Source organism: Ammospiza nelsoni, chromosome 19 (assembly GCF_027579445.1).
Source record: "Ammospiza nelsoni isolate bAmmNel1 chromosome 19, bAmmNel1.pri, whole genome shotgun sequence".
NCBI classification, from domain to species: domain Eukaryota; kingdom Metazoa; phylum Chordata; class Aves; order Passeriformes; family Passerellidae; genus Ammospiza; species Ammospiza nelsoni.
Genome location: NC_080651.1, coordinates 5,840,550 through 5,859,711, shown reverse-complemented (window position 1 = coordinate 5,859,711; position 19,162 = coordinate 5,840,550). Strand labels below are relative to the sequence as shown.

The 19,162-nt window shown below is 39.2% G+C and overlaps 1 protein-coding gene across 1 annotated transcript in view; it reads left to right on the top strand.

The window, feature by feature from the left end:
• The window catches only part of TBCD (tubulin folding cofactor D), a 122,689-nt gene that overhangs the window by 85,540 nt on the left and 17,987 nt on the right, over nucleotides 1-19,162 (top strand). The window contains exons 25-33 of the mRNA XM_059485606.1: nucleotides 2,053-2,115; nucleotides 2,538-2,614; nucleotides 4,773-4,854; nucleotides 8,477-8,595; nucleotides 9,341-9,432; nucleotides 10,303-10,443; nucleotides 13,378-13,461; nucleotides 14,775-14,933; nucleotides 15,707-15,845. Of these exons, the coding sequence (XP_059341589.1) occupies nucleotides 2,053-2,115; nucleotides 2,538-2,614; nucleotides 4,773-4,854; nucleotides 8,477-8,595; nucleotides 9,341-9,432; nucleotides 10,303-10,443; nucleotides 13,378-13,461; nucleotides 14,775-14,933; nucleotides 15,707-15,845 (956 nt within the window). The remainder of the gene's footprint in view (nucleotides 1-2,052; nucleotides 2,116-2,537; nucleotides 2,615-4,772; nucleotides 4,855-8,476; nucleotides 8,596-9,340; nucleotides 9,433-10,302; nucleotides 10,444-13,377; nucleotides 13,462-14,774; nucleotides 14,934-15,706; nucleotides 15,846-19,162) is intronic.

The following is a 19,162-nucleotide window of genomic DNA, read 5'->3' as shown; positions in this document are numbered from 1 at the left end:
GCTAGAGATGGTTCTGGGCTCTGTCTCACTGTGTCCTTCTGCTGTTGCACACAGTGAAGTTTTTTCAGGGTTGAACTGTCTTCCTTCAGTGATTTACTCCAATTTCTCTCCAGAATTTCCAATTTTCAATTTCTCTCCAGAAGAGATATAGTCTGCACTTTTAGACAGACGCCATGGTGGAAATCATGATTTTATCATAACATATGTGTGCACAGAAGTGAAGCACAAAGACCATATAAACAACAGTCTGTGGGGAATGTGGCACCACAGAAAAGATGGATTTGGAAGATTGTTATAAGCTGAAAAAAGGAAGGGTGTTGCAGGAAGAGGTAGCCTGGGTGGATGAGGAAATGATGTTTCCTGCTTGTGAGCTGAATGAAGGAAGTGCTGCAGAGCAGATCCAGCTTGGAAGATCTGAAACCATCCAGACCTCATGGGTGAAAGAGCTCCAGCACTGAGGTGGAAGAAAAGGAGGATTTGAGTGAGATTTGACACAAAAAGCAAGCTGAAGGAATAGGTTTTTTGTGATGTTTTAGCTTTAAGCAGCTGAACATTTCATGGTTTTGGAGAAATACAAATGGCAGCATTTTGACATGATACAAATGTGTAGGTGGAATGAGAGAAGAATTGAAAATGTTCCACAAATTGCCTGCATGTCTAATGAAGATGATGGTCTCAACCACAACAGAGCACAAAGAAGTGCACGGAGCTGAGGAGGAACCCCAAGAGACTTGGGTTTAGTCACATTGCACTTGTCTGTGAATAAATATTAGCTCAGAGAAGCTGACACACAGTTCTGAGAGGATTCTGTGTGGCATTGCCATGGTGAGGAGTGAGTTCAGGAGTAGATTTGGAGCCCAGTAAGTTGATTATAAATGGAGGTGATGAGCTGTGTAGAGAGCCCAGAGGAAGAGTCAAAAATCAGGTTGTGGGAGGAGAGGAAAACAAAACAATGGCATTACTTTATATTGCACTTTCTTCTGTGCTTTCCCTCCTCTCCACCAACTCTAAAGCAGCCAGGCAGTGACCTGGAGCTGGACCAATATCATTTATTTAAACTGAACCCCAGGAGATGAAAGATAATGGTATTCCCCAATTGCTGAGTTTTCATTTGAGCAATACAATCTGTTGGACAGAAAATTTGCAGTGTTTACTGTGTTAATCTCCATTCCCCAAAAAAACCTCAAAACATTAAAAAAAAATACAGTTTTCAAACTGGGTTTGTAAACATTAGAACTCTCCTAAGTTCATAGATTAAATTTGCAGTGTTTACCTCCATTCCTGAAAACAACCTGAGAACCTTTTAAAAAAATACAATTCTCAAAGTAGGTTTGTAAGCATTACAACTTTAATAAGTTCATAGATTAAATTTGCAGTGTTTACTGTGCTAATTTCCATTCCCCAAAAAATCTTCCAAACCTTTTAAAAAATACAATTCTCAAAGTGGGTTTGTAAGCAGTACAACTCTAATTTCATAGATTAAAAATAATAAGGGCTTTATTATGAAAAAGATGTGCTCATATATTCCAAGTATCAAAGGAAATAAAGTTGCATCCAGTTTCATAGCTCCCAGCTGTGTGCAGTGCACAAATGCCACTCCTTGGAGGTTCAAAAACAATGTGAATAAGAGGTAGGAAAACCTGTCATGTATATTTGAATAGTTTTTAGTGGCTGTAGTATTATCCCTGTCTCAGTTGGTTTATTTTCACTGATGCTGCACTGCCATTTCTGGGCTGTATAACAAAAAAAAGTGGCTGATATGTGTGTGCACACCTTGAATGGCAGAGAGAGAAAACATCCCCCCGAACAAGGGATTTGCAGGAATGATGGGACTAACTCATGTCAGAGGACAGTCACTGCATCACTGTGATTTTTGTACAAATGTAATTTCCTTCCAGTTTTTAATTTCCCTTAGTTTGAATATCTTTTAGCAAATAGTCTTCAATTTAAAAGTAATGCTAATGTAACTTCCTGTGGTTGTCTCTTCAACATTGCTGCAATTTCTCTTTACTGGGGGGTATTGATCTTGTTATCAAACTTATTTTCTTACAGTCTGCACTTTAATTGAGAAGTTGTCACTATCAAAAATGCCATTTAGAGGAGATCCAATAATCAGTAAGTCATATTTTAAATAACCTTCAGTGACTTGTGGTAACTACTCACTAAATTAAAGTATTAAGAAATTATGCTTTTCAAAATTAATGGGGTTGGGTGGTCTAACACATTAAAAAAAAAAAAAAAAACAAAAAAACCCCAAATACTGCCGCAGATGCTGATGCAATTTGAAGATTTGGTTTTTAGCTGTTGACAATAAATAAAATGTGCAGTACTCAGCATCAGCAGGCATGGGTGCTCACTGTGGACATGGTAATCCAGACTGGAGCAGCTCTACTGGAAATCACAGCCTTGCTTACTTTGGAAAACCAAGGACACAGGTTGATCTGTGTAATTGCTGGTCTATAGAAAAATTAAATGGAGAATATTGAAGTTCAGAAAGTAAGAAAAGTTAAAGCTGTTTCTGTTCCTTGCTGTTGCAGGTGGTTGGCAGTGGTTGATCAATGACAGCCTAAGACATCTCACTCTTGTTTCCAGTGCTGCACGACAGCACATAAAGGTACAACAATTTCTCCTCCTTCATGTGGTCACATTAAATACAAAATTAGAAATTCTGTTGCTTTCCTTTGGTGGATTATCCATGGGATCTTATTGGTTCTTGAATGCATGTTTCTTAGATGTGTGAGAAGTGGTATTTTAAAAGTGTATTTTGAATTCCTCAAGATTCCAGTGGACCTTTCTGATTAATACTTGAGCAGTTATCCCAAAGGTTGTTCCTGTCTGTACCTCTGGACAGGCTGATGTGCTGTAGTTTTATTTAGAGAGTGTTTTGCTTCTGTTTGGTGTACCTATAATATATGTGATTTCAGAGAACTCTTGTGAGAGTAAAAAATGCTCTGGATGATGTCCACAGGTACTCTGTGAGCATTGCTGTGAGTTACCAGAGCTACTCAGGACAAGCAGCTTAAATTTTCCATTAAACTCTGCTGCAAGTCCTTTTTCTGTGCTCTCAGACTGCTCTGATTGTGAATATTAAATCCATTGATGGATGTGTCTCATGCTGTTTTATTTACATCATCTTAGCACCTCCAGTTGTTCACCTTAATTTTCCCAAGAAATCCCATGGCAGTTTGATCTCTGCTGAATTATAAAGGCAATTTCTGTCTGCCCTGCTAGAGCTCTCAGGCAATCTGAATTTAACACACTCTGTTCATTGTGTTAGGTGGTAGTAATAAGATAAAAAGACATTTCAGGTATCTCTCACCTCATCTTTTCAAGCTTTCCTTGGGACAGGACACAGAGAAGAATGGAGTTGTATCCAAATCACTGAAGGAAATTTTAAAAAGAAATTTGAATTCTTAGGATATTTTTTTGGCATTAACAATTTATTCAAAGTGCTGGTATGTTTATAACTGGAACTTCTAAACAAAAGGCTGAAAAGAATTAGTTATAGGCTGTAGGGAATTTTAACTTGTTTGGTAAACATCACTTAAAGCCAAAGTGTATTTAGTAAATGGCAATTCTCACTTATTTCTGCTTCTGTTTTAGAGAGAAATAATTGTAAAGGCAATGCTTAAGATTTTGAAAAGTAATCTCTTTTTTTTTTCTGACATACAGTATTCTCTTCCAATTTAACTTCATACATTTAAGGTGAAAAACATTTCATTTAGAAAGTGAAATATCTGAGCAATCTGGTCTGATCCCAGGCATCCCTGCCCATGGCAGAGGTTGGATAATTTGGCCTTTAAAGGTCCCTGATCTGCAGCAATTGGATAATTCTGCATATTTTGTTACTATTATCCCTGTGGTAGTTAGAATATTGTTTAGGTGAGTGCTGGTTTTCTTTCAAGTCCTTGATTTTGCATGGAGAACTTGTCTGAGGTGTCTTTGAGGGCAGAATGAATCAGCTGGGCAGGATTTCTGTGTTACAGCTGAGATTTCTTGTACCTGGAGAACATGAGTATTAATAGGTATTGTTGCTGTTAACGTGAAGTGAACAATGCAACTTTTGTGTGCTTTCAAATTTATTATAATTTTGGGTAACATTATCAGCTGAAAAGTATAATTCAGCCATAAATTCCTTCTATTGTGTATTCTATTAAATTCTATTCTGTTACATATTCTATTCTGTGCTTTCTGAAATAGCAGCTGTTATTTTGTGTTCTGTATCAGTAACTGAAACTTCTCCAAGAATGAGGAGACTCAGTTATGATACACAACCATGATCCTTTTCTAAGCCAATTAACATTAGGACACAAAGCCTATGATCCTGGGTGTTTGGGCTTTTTTTTTTTATAACCTTCAGCCCATTTTCTTTTCTGTGTTTCCTTGCTGTAGCTCCCTGGGGAAATAGGGTTTGTTTCTTATCAATCTGATATCAGTATATGGATATGTATGAAATAAGATGAACTAATGACTTGGGTGTTTTGTGATGCTGTGTCATCCTGGAGGTCTTTCGTCTGAACTGAAAATACATTTCATACATTACTGTACTTTTTTAAAATGCTGATTTACCTTACTGGTCATATTGAAGGAATAAGATGAAAATCTGTTTTTTCCTTACATAAGTTTCCTTACTAAACCACTATTGGGAAGAAATAATAAGAAAGAAAATGCCAGTATCTGAAAAGATTTTTTTATTTTAAAATCTACTTTATTTTTCCTTAAAAATTCTAAGATATGAGGTGAATAAATGAATTTCTGTGCCTTTGTTGCAGGAGTCTGCAGTGTCTGCACTGGCTGCTCTGTGCAATGAATTTTACATCAACGAGAGGGGAGAAGCTGATCCAGCTCTGCAGGGTAATGATTCATGTTAAACACAGAGGCACAGAGTGCTGGGCTGGACAAAACTTGCACTTTGGAGGGATTGTACAGAACAAGGAGGGGCAGCACTGGTTTTAAAACAGCTTAAAATGCATCAGGAAAAAATAACTGACTGCTGAAAGTTGCCTGAAAAATGACAGCTGGAAGTATAGGAAATGTCTCATTTCCTCCATAAATGCTGGCTTTAGACTGGAGGTGAGCAGAAGGTACCACAATAATGAGGCAAATTTATGTTGCTTTTCTGTTCCATACTGTGAAACAAAAAAAAACAAAGATTATGCATTTCTAAAATCCTAAAATTTAACGGAGTGAATCTTTTCCCCATCCTATTTTAATAAACTCTGCCAGAGATCATGGCTGATTTTCAGGAGAGTTGCTAAGGGATAAGAAAGGGATAGAAAAGGACAGCCAGAGTTCTGGTAAATGTGCATGTGAGAGCTCATGTGTTTGTGTTGGGATCAGCAGTACAGGAGGAAGCTTAAACTTCTCTTAGGGCTGGATGAATCAGCATCTTTGTTTATACTGCTTTTATACTTTATTTATGCTGCTTTTCTTGTACCTGTCTTCCTTTCAAGGATCAGATTGTTCAATGTCCATCAGAGACAAATTGCTGGATTGTACAGATAAATATTTTAAGAATAACAACATTTATATTTTTGTTTTTCTAAATATGACAGTGAACTTACATATACTTCATAAAATATTGATTTCTTTTTCTATTTTTTGCCATTATTAAATCAGGTAACAAAATACCTATTATTTATTTGTCTCAGAGTTGTTCCCAAAATGATGTTGATATTGATCACATATGTATTTACATACAGTCCATGCCCCAAAGACATTAGGGCTGAACTATAAAAGCAGTCTATTTTGATTTGAAAATACTTTATATAGTGCTAAATCTTTACATTTTTGTCAAAAAAACCCCAAACAAACCCAAACCCTAAAATGGCCCTTTCCCTGCTGGAGTTTGGCCGTGCCTGCCAGGTTCTTTGTGGGCAGCATGGGAAGATGTGATCTGGTCCCAAGGCACATAAAATCCCCACAAGCTCAGGAAAGGTTCATGTGTAAAACCAGAACGTGCTGGGCAGGAGGAGGCAATGCTGAGTCAAAGCAAACAAACTAAAAATGAGTTGAAAAGGTGATAGGGCAAATTTAATGTAAGGATGAAGTTTCAAGTTTCTGTGAAAGTGGACTGGAAAACTCAGGCAGGTGCCCAGGTCAGGAAGGAGAAGGGATCTGCTGTAAGTACAGGCTGCAGATGTTCTTGCTTTATTCATTTAGAATCCTCATGTTTTTTTCTTGGATTTGAGGTTTATTTTTCATCTGCCTTGTGCTTGGAGGGACCATGGCAATGTGACTGTGATGGTCTAGGGATACAATTAGGGCAAATTTGTAGACACAGATAAAATTTCTCATGGGGTTTCTGAAGTAGAATTGTGAAATGACATTTTTTCTGTTCTAGAAAACTCTCTGGTCAGCTCCATCTTGAGTACCCTTTTATTTGGTCTTGGCTGCACTGGACCCTGCTCCACAGATGATAACAGAAGTGGCATTACATATTCAAGAATCTTTTAAAAAAACAAACAAAAAAAAGTGTATTTTATCTCTGTACCCATAAAACTTACAAATTTCATGCCTGTCTGTTGTGGGATTGAAATCCAGTAGTAAAAGTCCTTCCAGAGTGTGTGATGGATGTGGGTATGAGTGGAAGCTGCAGTGCAGGAGACATTCAGCACAGGGCAGGTGCCTTAGATAAATCAGTTAAAGCAGGTCTGGACATGATCAAGGACATTAGGGGAAAAAGAACCCAAACATTTTTGGTAAAATTTAACCAGAATTTCACTGTGGCTTGATGATTAAAATGAAAACACCAATCAAGGGTGCTTTAGCAGTTTGACATTCTGAATCTGTCCTTATAAGGCTGCAGTTTTATTGAATCACTGCTTTTGCTTCTGTTTGTTTTGACCTTCTCTTAGTGTTTTCCTGTCTTAGTGTGTTCTGGTTTGGTTTTGCTGACTTTCTCTTTTAATATCCTTTCAGGATGGGTTGTGTGGAATTAATATTGTAGGCACTTCATGGGCCCTGTTGGTTTATGAAGCTGAAGGCTCTTAGAGGAATATTAACATTTGCATTACACTTTGCACCATAATTACTGAGTGGTTATAAGTAAAGAGCTGGTTTTGCTCATTGCTGTGTCATTTGGCTAAAATGTCAATCTTAAATTTCCATCACTCAGAGTGGAGACTGTCCCAGCCTCACTGTTCAAGATCTTCTTGCTGTCACAGCAAACACTGCATCTTCCTTGGCCTCAGGACTCCTAACACCCTGGTGGTTTGGAAAGTTTTAAATAAATGTGCTTATCTGGAGGTGTTGCTCACCTCTGGCCAGGGAGCTGGGCTGCTGATGGGAGGGACAAGCTGAGGCCTGTCCATTGCATGGGGGTTTAAAAAAACAGCCATGAATTATGATGAATGGGGAGTTTCTTATGGCAATTCTTCTTTCTTCCTCTAGCAAATATTGCTCAACCATTCAAACCTTAGATTACAGTAAGCGCTGGGACAATTATGTAATCTTCCCAGGATCTCTGGTTCTTTTTCTTGGAGGATTAAAAAGTGTCTGTGCAGTAAGGGGATTGGTAAGACCACCTTGCTCCTGTCTGAATCAGAGCTGTGTTTATTGCAGCTGGCTTGGAGAAGCTTTTCTGGAATACTTTGGTTTTCTCTGCATTTTACAAGAGAGTTTAATGTGAAAAATTGGGTAAAGGAAGTATTGGCTGTAGGTATGAGATAAGGCTGCAGCAGCAATGTGAACCTGTTCCTAATTTTTCCTCTTTTATTTTTTCCTACACCCTCATTTTCTCCTTGCTATCACTTTACATGTTTGCTGAGGCTCTTTTTTTCCAGCCCTGCTGGGTTTATTCTGTGTTTATTCTTGTGCCTTTTGACTCTGCTGCTGTTTGTAGGGTCACTGTCCCCACTGTGTCCTGTGCCAGCACACAGAACCAAAGGTGGAATTTCTTCCTGAGCTTTCCCCTCCAAAACACCCAACTTCATTTATGAAAAATGATCTGAAGACATCTTACTGCTTATGTATGATCTGTGTGTGTGCTAGAACAGGACTCCAGTCAGGAGTTTTCTGAGGGAAAAATGTTAAAATAACTGGTATTTACAAACCTGGGGGTCTCCTGCCTAACACAGAGCACTTATCCAGTGATAAAAAATGGAGACTATAAATATAAAAAGAACTTGCTCCCCGCTGCTTAGCCAGAAATTTGTGCTTATACTTATTAGTTGGATGTCTAAAACTTGATAAATCTTTAAGAAGTTTGTCTTTTCTCTCTCTGAAGTAATAGGCTTAGTATAAAGTCAGATTTTTAGACAAAAAATATGAATTCATTCATGTAAAAGTGAATGTCTTAAAATTTTTATCCTTTTCCTGTCGAAAATTAAGATATTCAACATTTTAGTTTTACAAATTACAAAATTTTCCAGCTGCTTTGTTCAGGGGATCTTTTCCTTCTTTTCTTTCCTTAGCCAAATATGAAATTTTAATGATGTGGTGGTTGCTTTTCATTCTGCAATTGTATTTTTTCCAGATGAGCTGGTGACACAGTACGTTTCAGAACTACAGAACTCAGAGGAAATGATTCGTTGTGGCTTTTCACGAGCTCTTGGGGCCCTTCCAAGATTTCTGCTGAAGGGCAGGCTCCAGCAGGTGAGAAAACAGGATCATTGTAATGAATGAGTGAAACCTGTGACAGTAATCAAATTAATAATAATGATCATAATTAAAGGTCTTTGTCAAAGGGGTTTGAATGCTAATGCACAGAAAATCATCAGGAGTTGAGCTTGCCATAGTTTCTGATAATTAATGTTTAATCCTGCTTTAGTGGTGTGAATGGAAAGCCAGAGGTTGAATTAACCCTTTGCTATGGGATATTGGTCCAAGGGAGGAGAGAAGAGAGGAGGGAAGAGAGATTTGCTACAGGGATTGAACTGAAACCCCTGGAGAAACTAAGATTTGAAGCCACAAAGTGAAATAGAAGTGTAGATTTAGAAAATAGATTTTAGCTTTTAGTAGAAACTTATATCTAAGTGCCTTGAGGATGTAAAAAGCTGCAGCAGAGAGCAGAGGCCTTTTTGCCCTTAGGCACAATTCCACAAAATAGAAGTGGTTCTGTAAGGTTACCCTGCCCCAGACAAAATGCAAACTTAGCCTGTTGTTCACATTTTTTATATGTATTGTTCCCATAAACAAGAACTGATAGAAATACATCTGAATTTCTGAGTAATAGTCTGGTGATGTGTAAAACCTTACAGGCCTCTCCTGGTGACAATCCAAACTCTGCTGCCTGCTTGGTTCCTTCATACAGGATTGAACTCATTTTACTATGATATCTAAATTTAACATAGTGAAAAATGCTTTGGGTTTATATATCTCAATCTTTGTATTTTTTCAGGTTTTGGAAGGTCTAAAAAAAGTTACAATAATTTCCCCTGAAGATGTGAGCTTTGCTGAAGCCAGGAGAGATGCCTTAATAGCAATTGCAAAGTATGTTTCTCACCCCTGCTTGTGTCTAATTTTAAATCTTTCTGTAGAAGTTTTCTCCATTCTGCTGAGAGCTGGGAGCATGAGTCTTAAAATCACTTATACACATCTTGACTGCATATCCATTACTCAGTTTATTTTTAATTCAGGGAATTACCACACACCTGACTATGGACTTCAGCTCTGATAGTGCTGTCAGGTTTTTATCAGTTAACTGACTACCTAGAGTGTATTTTAATGTTTGCTTTTCTCATGGGCTGCAATTTAATGAGCTTTACTGAGGAGGAAGAATATATGTTTTTCCACAATCTTAAAAAGATTGAATTGATTTGAAGAAATGGTGCCTTTTATTTAAAGCAATATTTTCTATGTTGAATGTCACAGAGCAGTTAATGGTATACATTAATATTTTATGCTCCTAAACTGTTACACTGCTAGAAACCCTGTGTCTTCAAGGTAAATAAGTTTAATATCAGGTTCAATTCACATTGTGTTGGCCTTTTGCTCTTTTTGGTGACTTTATTTTAAGGAGAGTTTAGGGACTGACAGATACTGAAGCAAGTTCATTTTTGTAGTGTTATAGGTGTGAAAGCTTTTTGGAGTACTTTGATTTTCTCTGCATTTTATAGGAGAGTTTAATGCGAAAAAACAAGTAAAGGAAGTAAAGCAACCTAATTCCCTGCTGAGATCCTAACTTTTCCAGTGTTCCTTTGATCCCAAACACTGCTCAGAACTCCTCATGTCAAATTCAGCACAGAAATATTCCTCATTCCATCTGCAGTGGACGTTACAGGTGGTGTGAATTTAATTAACCAACATAACAAAGCTTGCTCTTAATTGCCTCCCATCCCTTTTTTTCCTCCTTTTTTGCAGGGTTTGCCAGACAGTGGGAGTGAAGGGAGATGGATCCCAGCAGGAGTTTGTGTGCAGGGATAATGTTGATCAGATTTATGCCACGCTGCTCACCGGTGTCACCGACTACACCACCGACAGCCGGGGGGACGTTGGAGGATGGTAAGGTGGGGCCAAATCCAGGCCAATGAAAAGCTGATGTGGTTTTAAAACCTCTTAGAAACAAGAGCTCCAAGCTTTTGGAGATTTGAGATTTTGGAGATTTGAGCCTAGGTAGGAATTAGGAATGCACAGCAGGAAGAGAAGTGGAAAGTGAAAGGTGAGGCTGACAAGTTTTGTTGTCCTTCCTCAAAAATTTGGAATATGGGGACTGATATGTTCAAAACTGAATTTAAGCCTTTTTCTGGTTCTGTGGGTGACATTAATTCCTTTTAGTGAATACCAGGAATGTATTCAGTTGCAAAGTAGGGATTTAAAACATTACTTCTCTTTATTTGAGACAACACATTTGGTCCTGCCTGATGTCTCCTGCTGCACGTTGCTGTTTGTGGGGATTTTTTGCCAGGAGAGGGAGCAGCTGCATAACGTGTTGAGAGGGATAAAAACTCAATTGTGCTGCAGCATCACCAAATCTTTTGTGAGTTTAGAGTTTCAATGATTTCAGATATGATGCTGCAAGAATAAATCATAAATCTATAGGAATACTTCTGCTGATGGGAAATCTGTAACATAAGTAGATTAATAAATTTAGTAACTTAATAAGATTAATAAGATTTTAGTAATAATGAGTCTATAGCAGTCTTATTTTCATGGCATTCCTCAGTCTTCAAGGTCCCCCGAATATACAAAGAAGATTCAGTGTGTGACATTGCATTCCTCTGAATGCTCTGTATTCCCTCAGTGACAGTGATCTGGAAAGGCAGATTTCAAATTTCAAAATTCCTGACTGTACAGGCTCGTGTCCTTCTTTGGGTTTGTGTTTCATTTCCAAAACTCCAGCTGGGCATGTGTCAGCATTTACTGATTGGAAGTTCCTGCCAGCTTTGAGTGGATCATGAAGAGTTCATGTTATTCATGAACTGTAGAATTCTTCATCCTGTAGAATTACACAGCATAGGAATATGGATGTTGCAAACCAAACATTCTCCTGTCAGGGCGCTTTGCTGCACCTATTTATGAGCAAAATGTGCCCAGCCTGAAGTAGTACTTGTTAACAAAAAACCTTAAATTATCCTAATTCAGGAACAAGCCCAGTATCTGCAGATTTAAAATACTTTTGATGCTGTGTAGAAGCCTCAGAGCAGTAACACTCAGTAGAGAGAAGCCATGAACTCTGTAAATGAATGTGATAGAGTAATTTTGTCTTTTATTTATTAGCAGTTGATTTTGAGTAAAGTGCTGGTTTTGAAAAGGCTGCTTAATTTTATTGACGGAATCCATAATTTTAATTTGTAATGTGGAGATATATTTTGCTTTTAGAGATGAAGAATCAGCCTTGGGTGATTATTTTAGATATGAAGAATCAGTCTTGTTTTTAGCTGTGGATGATAGTGTTTGTGTATGGTAATGAAGTGGTAAAATACCTGTATTTGACCTGTCTGGCAGCTGCATGAATTATCTCAGGGTACAGAGATGTGCGTTCAGATTCAAAAGTGCTTTGAGCACCAGATACTTTTTGTTTTTGAGCTTCTTTGGGCAATTCCAGCCACAATCAAGTTAAGAAACGTGTAAATCAGAGGGGGAAGGGGGATTCTTTCTCATGGCAAACTCTTGGCTGCTGAAAGTTTTGTGGCCTCTCTAATATCAGTGCTTTCTCATTCTGTTTCTTCTAAACCAGTGAATAAGATGGAAAGATATGGAGAGAAATGCTGTTTCTCTGGAGAGACTTTGTCTTTTTTGTGTAATTTCTGTTTTTCTTTAATAGAGTCGTGGGAAAGTTTCACCAACTTCACTCTGCATATGCAAACTTTACCTTTCTTTTGACAGATTGTTTGCTGGGACATGTCTGATCTGTCTACAGGTGGTAGACATGAATATCTAAGTCAGATATGATACAAAAAACTAGTAAAACATAACCTTGATGAAAGACTGCCAGACTTGTTTCAAGCTGCTTTGGAAAAAATGATGTAATTTACCTTTTTTACCATTATAACAAATGTCCCACCCAGTTTTAGATTGCACCTGCAAGTTGTTTTGGAAATCAGCAAGAAGAGTATTTCTTCTCATAGAAGGCTGCTGAGTCTTTTCAAATAGTTTTTTTTCCCGTTTTTTAAAAATTATTACTTAGAAAGGATGACATTATTCTGAGTTACTAATGTAGTGAACATGCTGGGCCTGGTCATGTGCAGGGTCTTGTCACCCACTGAGGTAGTGTCCTTGGCTTCAGTTTTTTAAAAAACTCATGGATTGACAAGACATGGTTTAAAACAGCCATACTGATGATTTTTTAAATTAAAATTACACTTTAAAAAAAATTATATTTAGACGTTTTGAAGGGAGAAGATCATTATCTAGACAAGACTCACTTCAAGCACAACTTAGTGTTGCTTTGGTCAAACTTTTCATGAAATTAATTATTGCTTAGCATAGAGATTTAAGCCACTCTGAGTCACAACTTGTTTTTAATGTTGGAAATATTAAGCTTGAAAATTTACAAGAATGTGACAGTGTTCAACATCTGACTGTCAAAATGTGGGTTGACCTTTTCAAAAAATAATTTGAAGCAGACAGAGCACTTAAGTTTAAATACATCTACTTGCACATGAGATATTACTAATCATTATCAAAATATTACTAATCATTATCAGTTTTAACCTTTTTAAATAAAGAATGAGGCTGGTGACATCTGGCTGGAATGCAAACCAGGCTGGTGAGGCAAGGCACTGTTGGATCCTCAGTGCCATGTGAGCTTTGTTTCACAGGATGGGACTGGGGGGACACTCCTTGTCCTCCCAAAATATGGGAGCCGCTCTCAGAGGTCGTTGCTTTTGTTCTTGGGAATTTGTGCTGGTGTCTCCACCCAGCTGATGAAATGGAAGGTGTATTTGTTGAAATAAGGGCTGCTGTGGCTGCTCTGATGTGTCTGTGTCTCCACAGGGTGCGTGAGGCTGCCATGACCAGCCTGATGGAGGTGACCCTGCTGCTGGTGCAGAACGAGGCAGAGCTCATTAATGCCAGCATGTATGGTGACATTCATGTTCTGTTCTGTGTTTTATCTCATGGAGCTCCATCCAGCCCTGCAGGACACCCTGTGCTCCTCCTTTATTGAGTGTGACAGAGCTTTGACGGAAGTGCATCAAGCCCAGGCAGATGGGGAGGATGTTTCATTTGGTTTTCAGAGGGAAAACCTTGTTGGCAGAGCCTGGGTGGTAATCCCACCTTGGAAATGCAGCACAGCTGTGGGATTTGGGCTAAACCTGTGCTGCTTCCCAGAAATGCTCACTGAAATAGAAAGCAAACCTGCCTACTTATCCAGTGTCCCATCATTAATTGGGAATGTGATCAGATGTGAGCTTGAGTTTGGATTTTTTTCTTTGCAGAATTATTAGTAAGGAAATAAAGATAGAGAATTTACACTGAGCTCCTGATTTTTAGTTTCATGATATGGTACTCCTAACAATAAAAGAATTTAAAAGTACCATTTTTAAAACATAGCTTGAGCTGCAGTAAAACCTTCCTAATAGTGGTATTGGTTTGTAGACAGAGTGTGCCAATGTTTAGGTGAACATATACATGGTGTGGGATTTAATTAAAAACCCCCAAATGTTGAAGGACACCTAGAAGGAAAGTACTGGATTCTCTAAGAACACACTGCTCACTAGTGCCCATTTTCAGGGTCTTCCTCCTGTTCAGCTGTGTATTCACAGATTGTCCACGTGGAACTGAGAAAAGCATTCCTGCCAGCTGGATCCCATTTTATAAATATTCTGGGCCTTGGTGTAACTGAAGGAATTGCAGCAGGTTTTACTGTCACTAGTGGCCTTTTACCCTTGTGGCACACAGTGTTGTAGCTGTGAGGATAAACAAAATAGGATATTGTTAAAAACTAGCCAGAATTGGAGAAATTATTTACTTGGGATATATGAGATGTAGGAGAGACCTTGTCCTCTGCTACATGGGCAGTTTTCTACTTCAAAATGTGCTTTTCTCAAAGTTCTGCTCTATTTCCATCTGAAATGTAGCAGTTCAGCCAGGCCATCAATCACTTTGTTATCTTTTTGGATGAAGAGTGGGCCAGTATGTGTAAAAGGTGGATAAAATATTCTGTACCATTAATGTCATGCTGATTTTTTGGTTGATTGATCTGTGGAAGATAAAGCCTCAAGATTCTGTCACCATCTGGGTGTCCCAAATCACTTGTGTGTTCATTCTGAAGAGTTAAACCAGAATACTTTCCTAGCAGGATCATTCTAATTCATTTAATTGAAACCATTTAAATCTAAATACACATTCTACTGCTTAAATTTTCTGATTAATTGTTTTCTTCTTTATAGCTGCAAGCAGATTATGTGCTGGCTGGCTCAACAGTCAGCTGAAAAAATAGATAAATTCCGAGCTCATGCAGGATCTGTGTTCCTTACTCTTTTGCACTTTGACCATCCTCCAGTTCCCCACATCCCTCACAGAGAAGAGCTAGAGAGGATATTTCCAAGGTAATGTATTGAAAAATGTCCTAAACAATGAAAGTTAAAGATAAATGCACATAGTTTCACCTAAACCAAGCAACCTGATGTAATTTTTATGCCCAATATGTGTATGGCGTTGTCAGAATTTCATTGAATTGCCCTGTGAATATGCATGAACATATTTTTTCCTGAACTGGAAAACATTGATTATAATGATCATTTTTAATGATTTCCATTGTTTTAACCAAGCTCTAGTTGCAGTAGTTTTCCAAGATGGACTTTCTAGTTAAAGTAAGAGTGAGAGCAACTCGTTCCTGAGTGGTGATTATGATACCTGATGGGAGTGAGGAACATCCAGCTCAGTTTTTGGGGGATCCTCAGCCTGCTGGGATCCTCTGCTCTGTCTGTGAGGCTGCTGATCATCAGCATCATCATCATCAGTGCTGGGAGGATGTGTTGGCCTTTCCTGGGACAGGTCTGCCCTTGAGTAGCTGGTGATGGGAGAGAGCACAGAATGAAACTGCAGAAAGAAACTTGTTTTGTGAATGTAGGCAAAAGTGTCTGGGGAAAGGAAAGTGCAGTTCAGATCTCCCCTGGATCAGAACAAGGATTTGGAGATTCCTCCTCTTTACTGGCAGTGGCTGAAGCTTTGATTTGTATTTACCCATATGCTTAAAGACCAATGTTTGATTTGATATCTAGGTAATCAGAGACCTTCCTCCCTGGTGTGGAGGAGCAGTGTGAGGAGGAGGAGAAAAGCAGTGCACCCACACAGGATGATTCTTTCCCTTCCCTTTCAGGTGGGAGAAGCAGACGCTGAACTGGAACGCGGCGTCGGAGGCGTTCCCTCGGATCACGCAGCTGCTGGGGCTGCCAGCATACCAGTACCACGTGCTGCTGGGGCTGTCTGTGTCCGTGGGGGGGCTCACAGAGACCACGGTGAGACCCCTGCTGCACACCCAGCGGCCTGCTTGGCTTTCCTTTCTAAAGTGTCATTCTCTTGACTTGCTGGTTTTGGGCTTCTTTTTTCTGCCTCTGTTGAGGTCGGGTTGAAGGCACTTGAGACATTTGTTCACATTCAGGCTTAGGTGATTTTTACTGCAGTTCATTAACAAGGAACAAAAATGGCTAACTATCTCTTGCCACAAGGTCTTTTAAGGCTAATCTGTCCAATTAAGAAATGACACCTAAATTATTTTCACCTTTAAGCCAATAACTGATCACTCAAAGTCCGCAATGAGGACTTTTCTGTCCAATTACAAAATACCACCCAAACCCATGGAGAACAAGGAAGCCTTCTCCATGGCCTCGGGTCAAATGCAGTGCTCTCCTGGGAGTCAGAGTCTGTCAGCTCTGTCTGTGCTTGGGGGGTCCTCAGCCTGCTGTGATCCTCAGCTCTGTCTGTGAGGCTGCTGATCATCAGCATCAGCAGTGCTGGGGGGGTGTGTTGGCCTTTCCTGGGACAGGTCTGTCCTTGGATCAGCTGTTGAGTAGCTGGTGGTGGGACACCTCTGCTTTCAGACCTGATGGCCTGCTTGGCTTTCCTTTCTAAAGTGTCACCTCTTGACTTGCTCTATGCTGGGTTTCAGCTTCTTTTTTCTGCCTCTGTTGAGGTTGGGTTGAAGGCACTTGAGTCAACAGTTCATGTTCAGGCTTAGGTGATTTTTGTAGTCTCACAGCAGTCAGTTCTGCAGTCTTTCATTAACAAGGAACAAAAGTGGCTGTCTCTTGCTACAAGGTCTTTTAAGGCTAATCTGTCCAATTAAGAAATGACACCTAAATTATTTTCACTTTTAACCCAAAAACTGGCTGCTCAAAGTCCGCAGTGTGGACTTTTCTGTCCACATATATGTCAAAATACCACCCTCACTCATGAAGAAGAAGGTGAAGAAGAACAAGGAAGTCTTCTCCAAGGCCTCAGGTCAAATGCAGTGCTCTCCTGGGAGTCAGAGTCTGTCAGCACAGAAAGTGTGAAATTCTCAGCATCCAGAGCTCCAACAGCTCAGCATGCAGGGAACAAGGAATGAGGGTGCTTTGTTTGTCCTCTCCTGGCCTGGCAGGACCTGAGAGCTCCAGCCCCACAAATCCCAGCCCTGTGCTGACTCTCCCAGCTGGGATCACAAGCAGAGCCCCTCAGCTCAGTGCAAGGGTGTTGCTCTTCTCCAATGAGGTGAAAACCAGTTCATTTGTCACCTGGTGCAAGGCGTTAACTGGCAGTTGTCAGTAGGTCTTAACAGTATGCACAGGTTTCTTTTTTTAATTATTTTTTATATATTTTCTACTAAAATACCAGTGAGATGTCAGAAGTTCCATTACAAAGAAATATCATTCAAATGTCTGTCTAAATCCTCTGAGCTTTGCAATCCTTATTTCATTCTTCTGGCATGAACAATCTCTTTATCACTGACTTTGGCAGTCTGCTCTGCTGCAAAATTTTTCCCTACTTTCTTTTAATTTCAGTGTATCCTTATGTCCTTTTATTACAACTTGTATTGGTAGCTTCAGAATTCTTGGTTTCCAGATATTTGCCTTATAACTTTTTTGATTTGTTGTGGCCAAAGATGTAAAATATAAGGAGACAGTTTGGGGGTAAGGACATGGTTCAATATGACACCACAGAGGAATATCAGAGCAGTAACAGAATATTTTGGACTGTCAGTTAAGCCTTTAAATCCCAGTGGGCCTGTAACAAGAGGAGGAGGCTGTGAGTCAACACCCCAACAGTGGTTAAGAGTGTTTCTAATTAAGATTTCCATCTCAAATTAAGAAAACCATTAGAAAAGTGCTGGGAAAGAGAATTTTGTGAAGGGGGAACAGCTCCTGCTGGGTCACAGCAAGAAGGAGTTAAAATCACCTGGATCTTGTCTCCCAGGCCTTCCCCTGCTCACCACAACCTGCCCAAGTGATTTTTATTTTGCCTGGTGCGGTGGGTTCTGCTCTTGGCATCAAGAGATGTCTGTGAGCCTTTGGGCTGGTGGAGCACAGAATTCAGTGTCTGTGCAGTCTCTTGTGTTCAAACCAATTCTGAGCATTTTAATCTTTCTAAAATGGCAACTAATTATATGGCAAGGGCTATTTTAGAACTTTGGAAACATGTGTGTGTTGGTTTGTGACAGTAATTATCAGATAGACAATGTAACTCTTAACAGATTTCTTTAATGGCAAACATGCACATGAAATTCAGCTTTCAGTCAAGCACAGTTAATTATTGGAGGCTCCACCAAAACCAAAGTTATTTGTCTAAGTAAAAAAAGGAGGAAAGTTTTGGAGAAACAGACTTTTTGGCTGCTAGCTGGGGTCAGAGGAAAATTCTTATTCAATATTTTAATTTTTTTTAAACTCCTGGTTGCATTTATGAAAAGTTGGAACAGTTCAGTTACATGCAGCTCCCTTCCCTTGTTACCATCTGACAGTGTGTTAAGGGAAACCTTCTGCAGTGTTCTCAAACTGTGATTGTGAAATGTTAACTTTTCTGTGACCCTCCAGTTTTTCTTTCTTTTCTGGCTAAAATATTCTCCAGGGCTTTAGAAAGAAGATGAGCTAATTCTCTCTTGAGTCAGAGAGAAAGGCAAGGGAGGGCACTTACACTTGGGAGTGTATGTGTGTGGTGAATTACTTTTAATATTTAAAATGTGATATAGAAATTAGAATTGATGTGTTTTACAATGACTGGTATTCAAGCTACTCTGTCAAAGCCTGTAGCACTCTTTGCTCAATATCCAGGGATTGGTTTAAAACATTAATAGACAATTTTAAGAACGATCCTATTAAATCCATATGAAAGGAGCAGCTTTTTAAAATCATGGATTGGGGGAAAAGATTATTGGAATATGTGTTCTTGCAGTGATGTGTTGTTGTGACTCTCTTCCCTCTCACTTCAGAAATATCTATGCACATACATATGTGGACATGGAATTTAGAAAGAAAATTCTTGTATATCCTGCAGGATAATCTGAGTTCAAATGTCAGTTTGTCTTTTACTCATCCCAGGCAATCCACAGGAGAAAGGCTCTGTTGTAATTCCGTGGTCAGGGGCAGTTTGGCTGCAGCTAAAATTGCTCTGCAGTATATTTAGCAAAAGTAGTTCTTTGTTTGGCTTTTTAAAGAGATTTTCTGGAAGGAGCCATGTGGGGTCTCTGAAGTGTTGTGGTGGCAGTGGGGCTGCTGGAAGAATTGCAGCTCAAGCATTGGAAATAATCTGGAAAAACAGAAGATGTCATTCCCTGTGGGATTTGGCACTCTGCTCCATCACCATG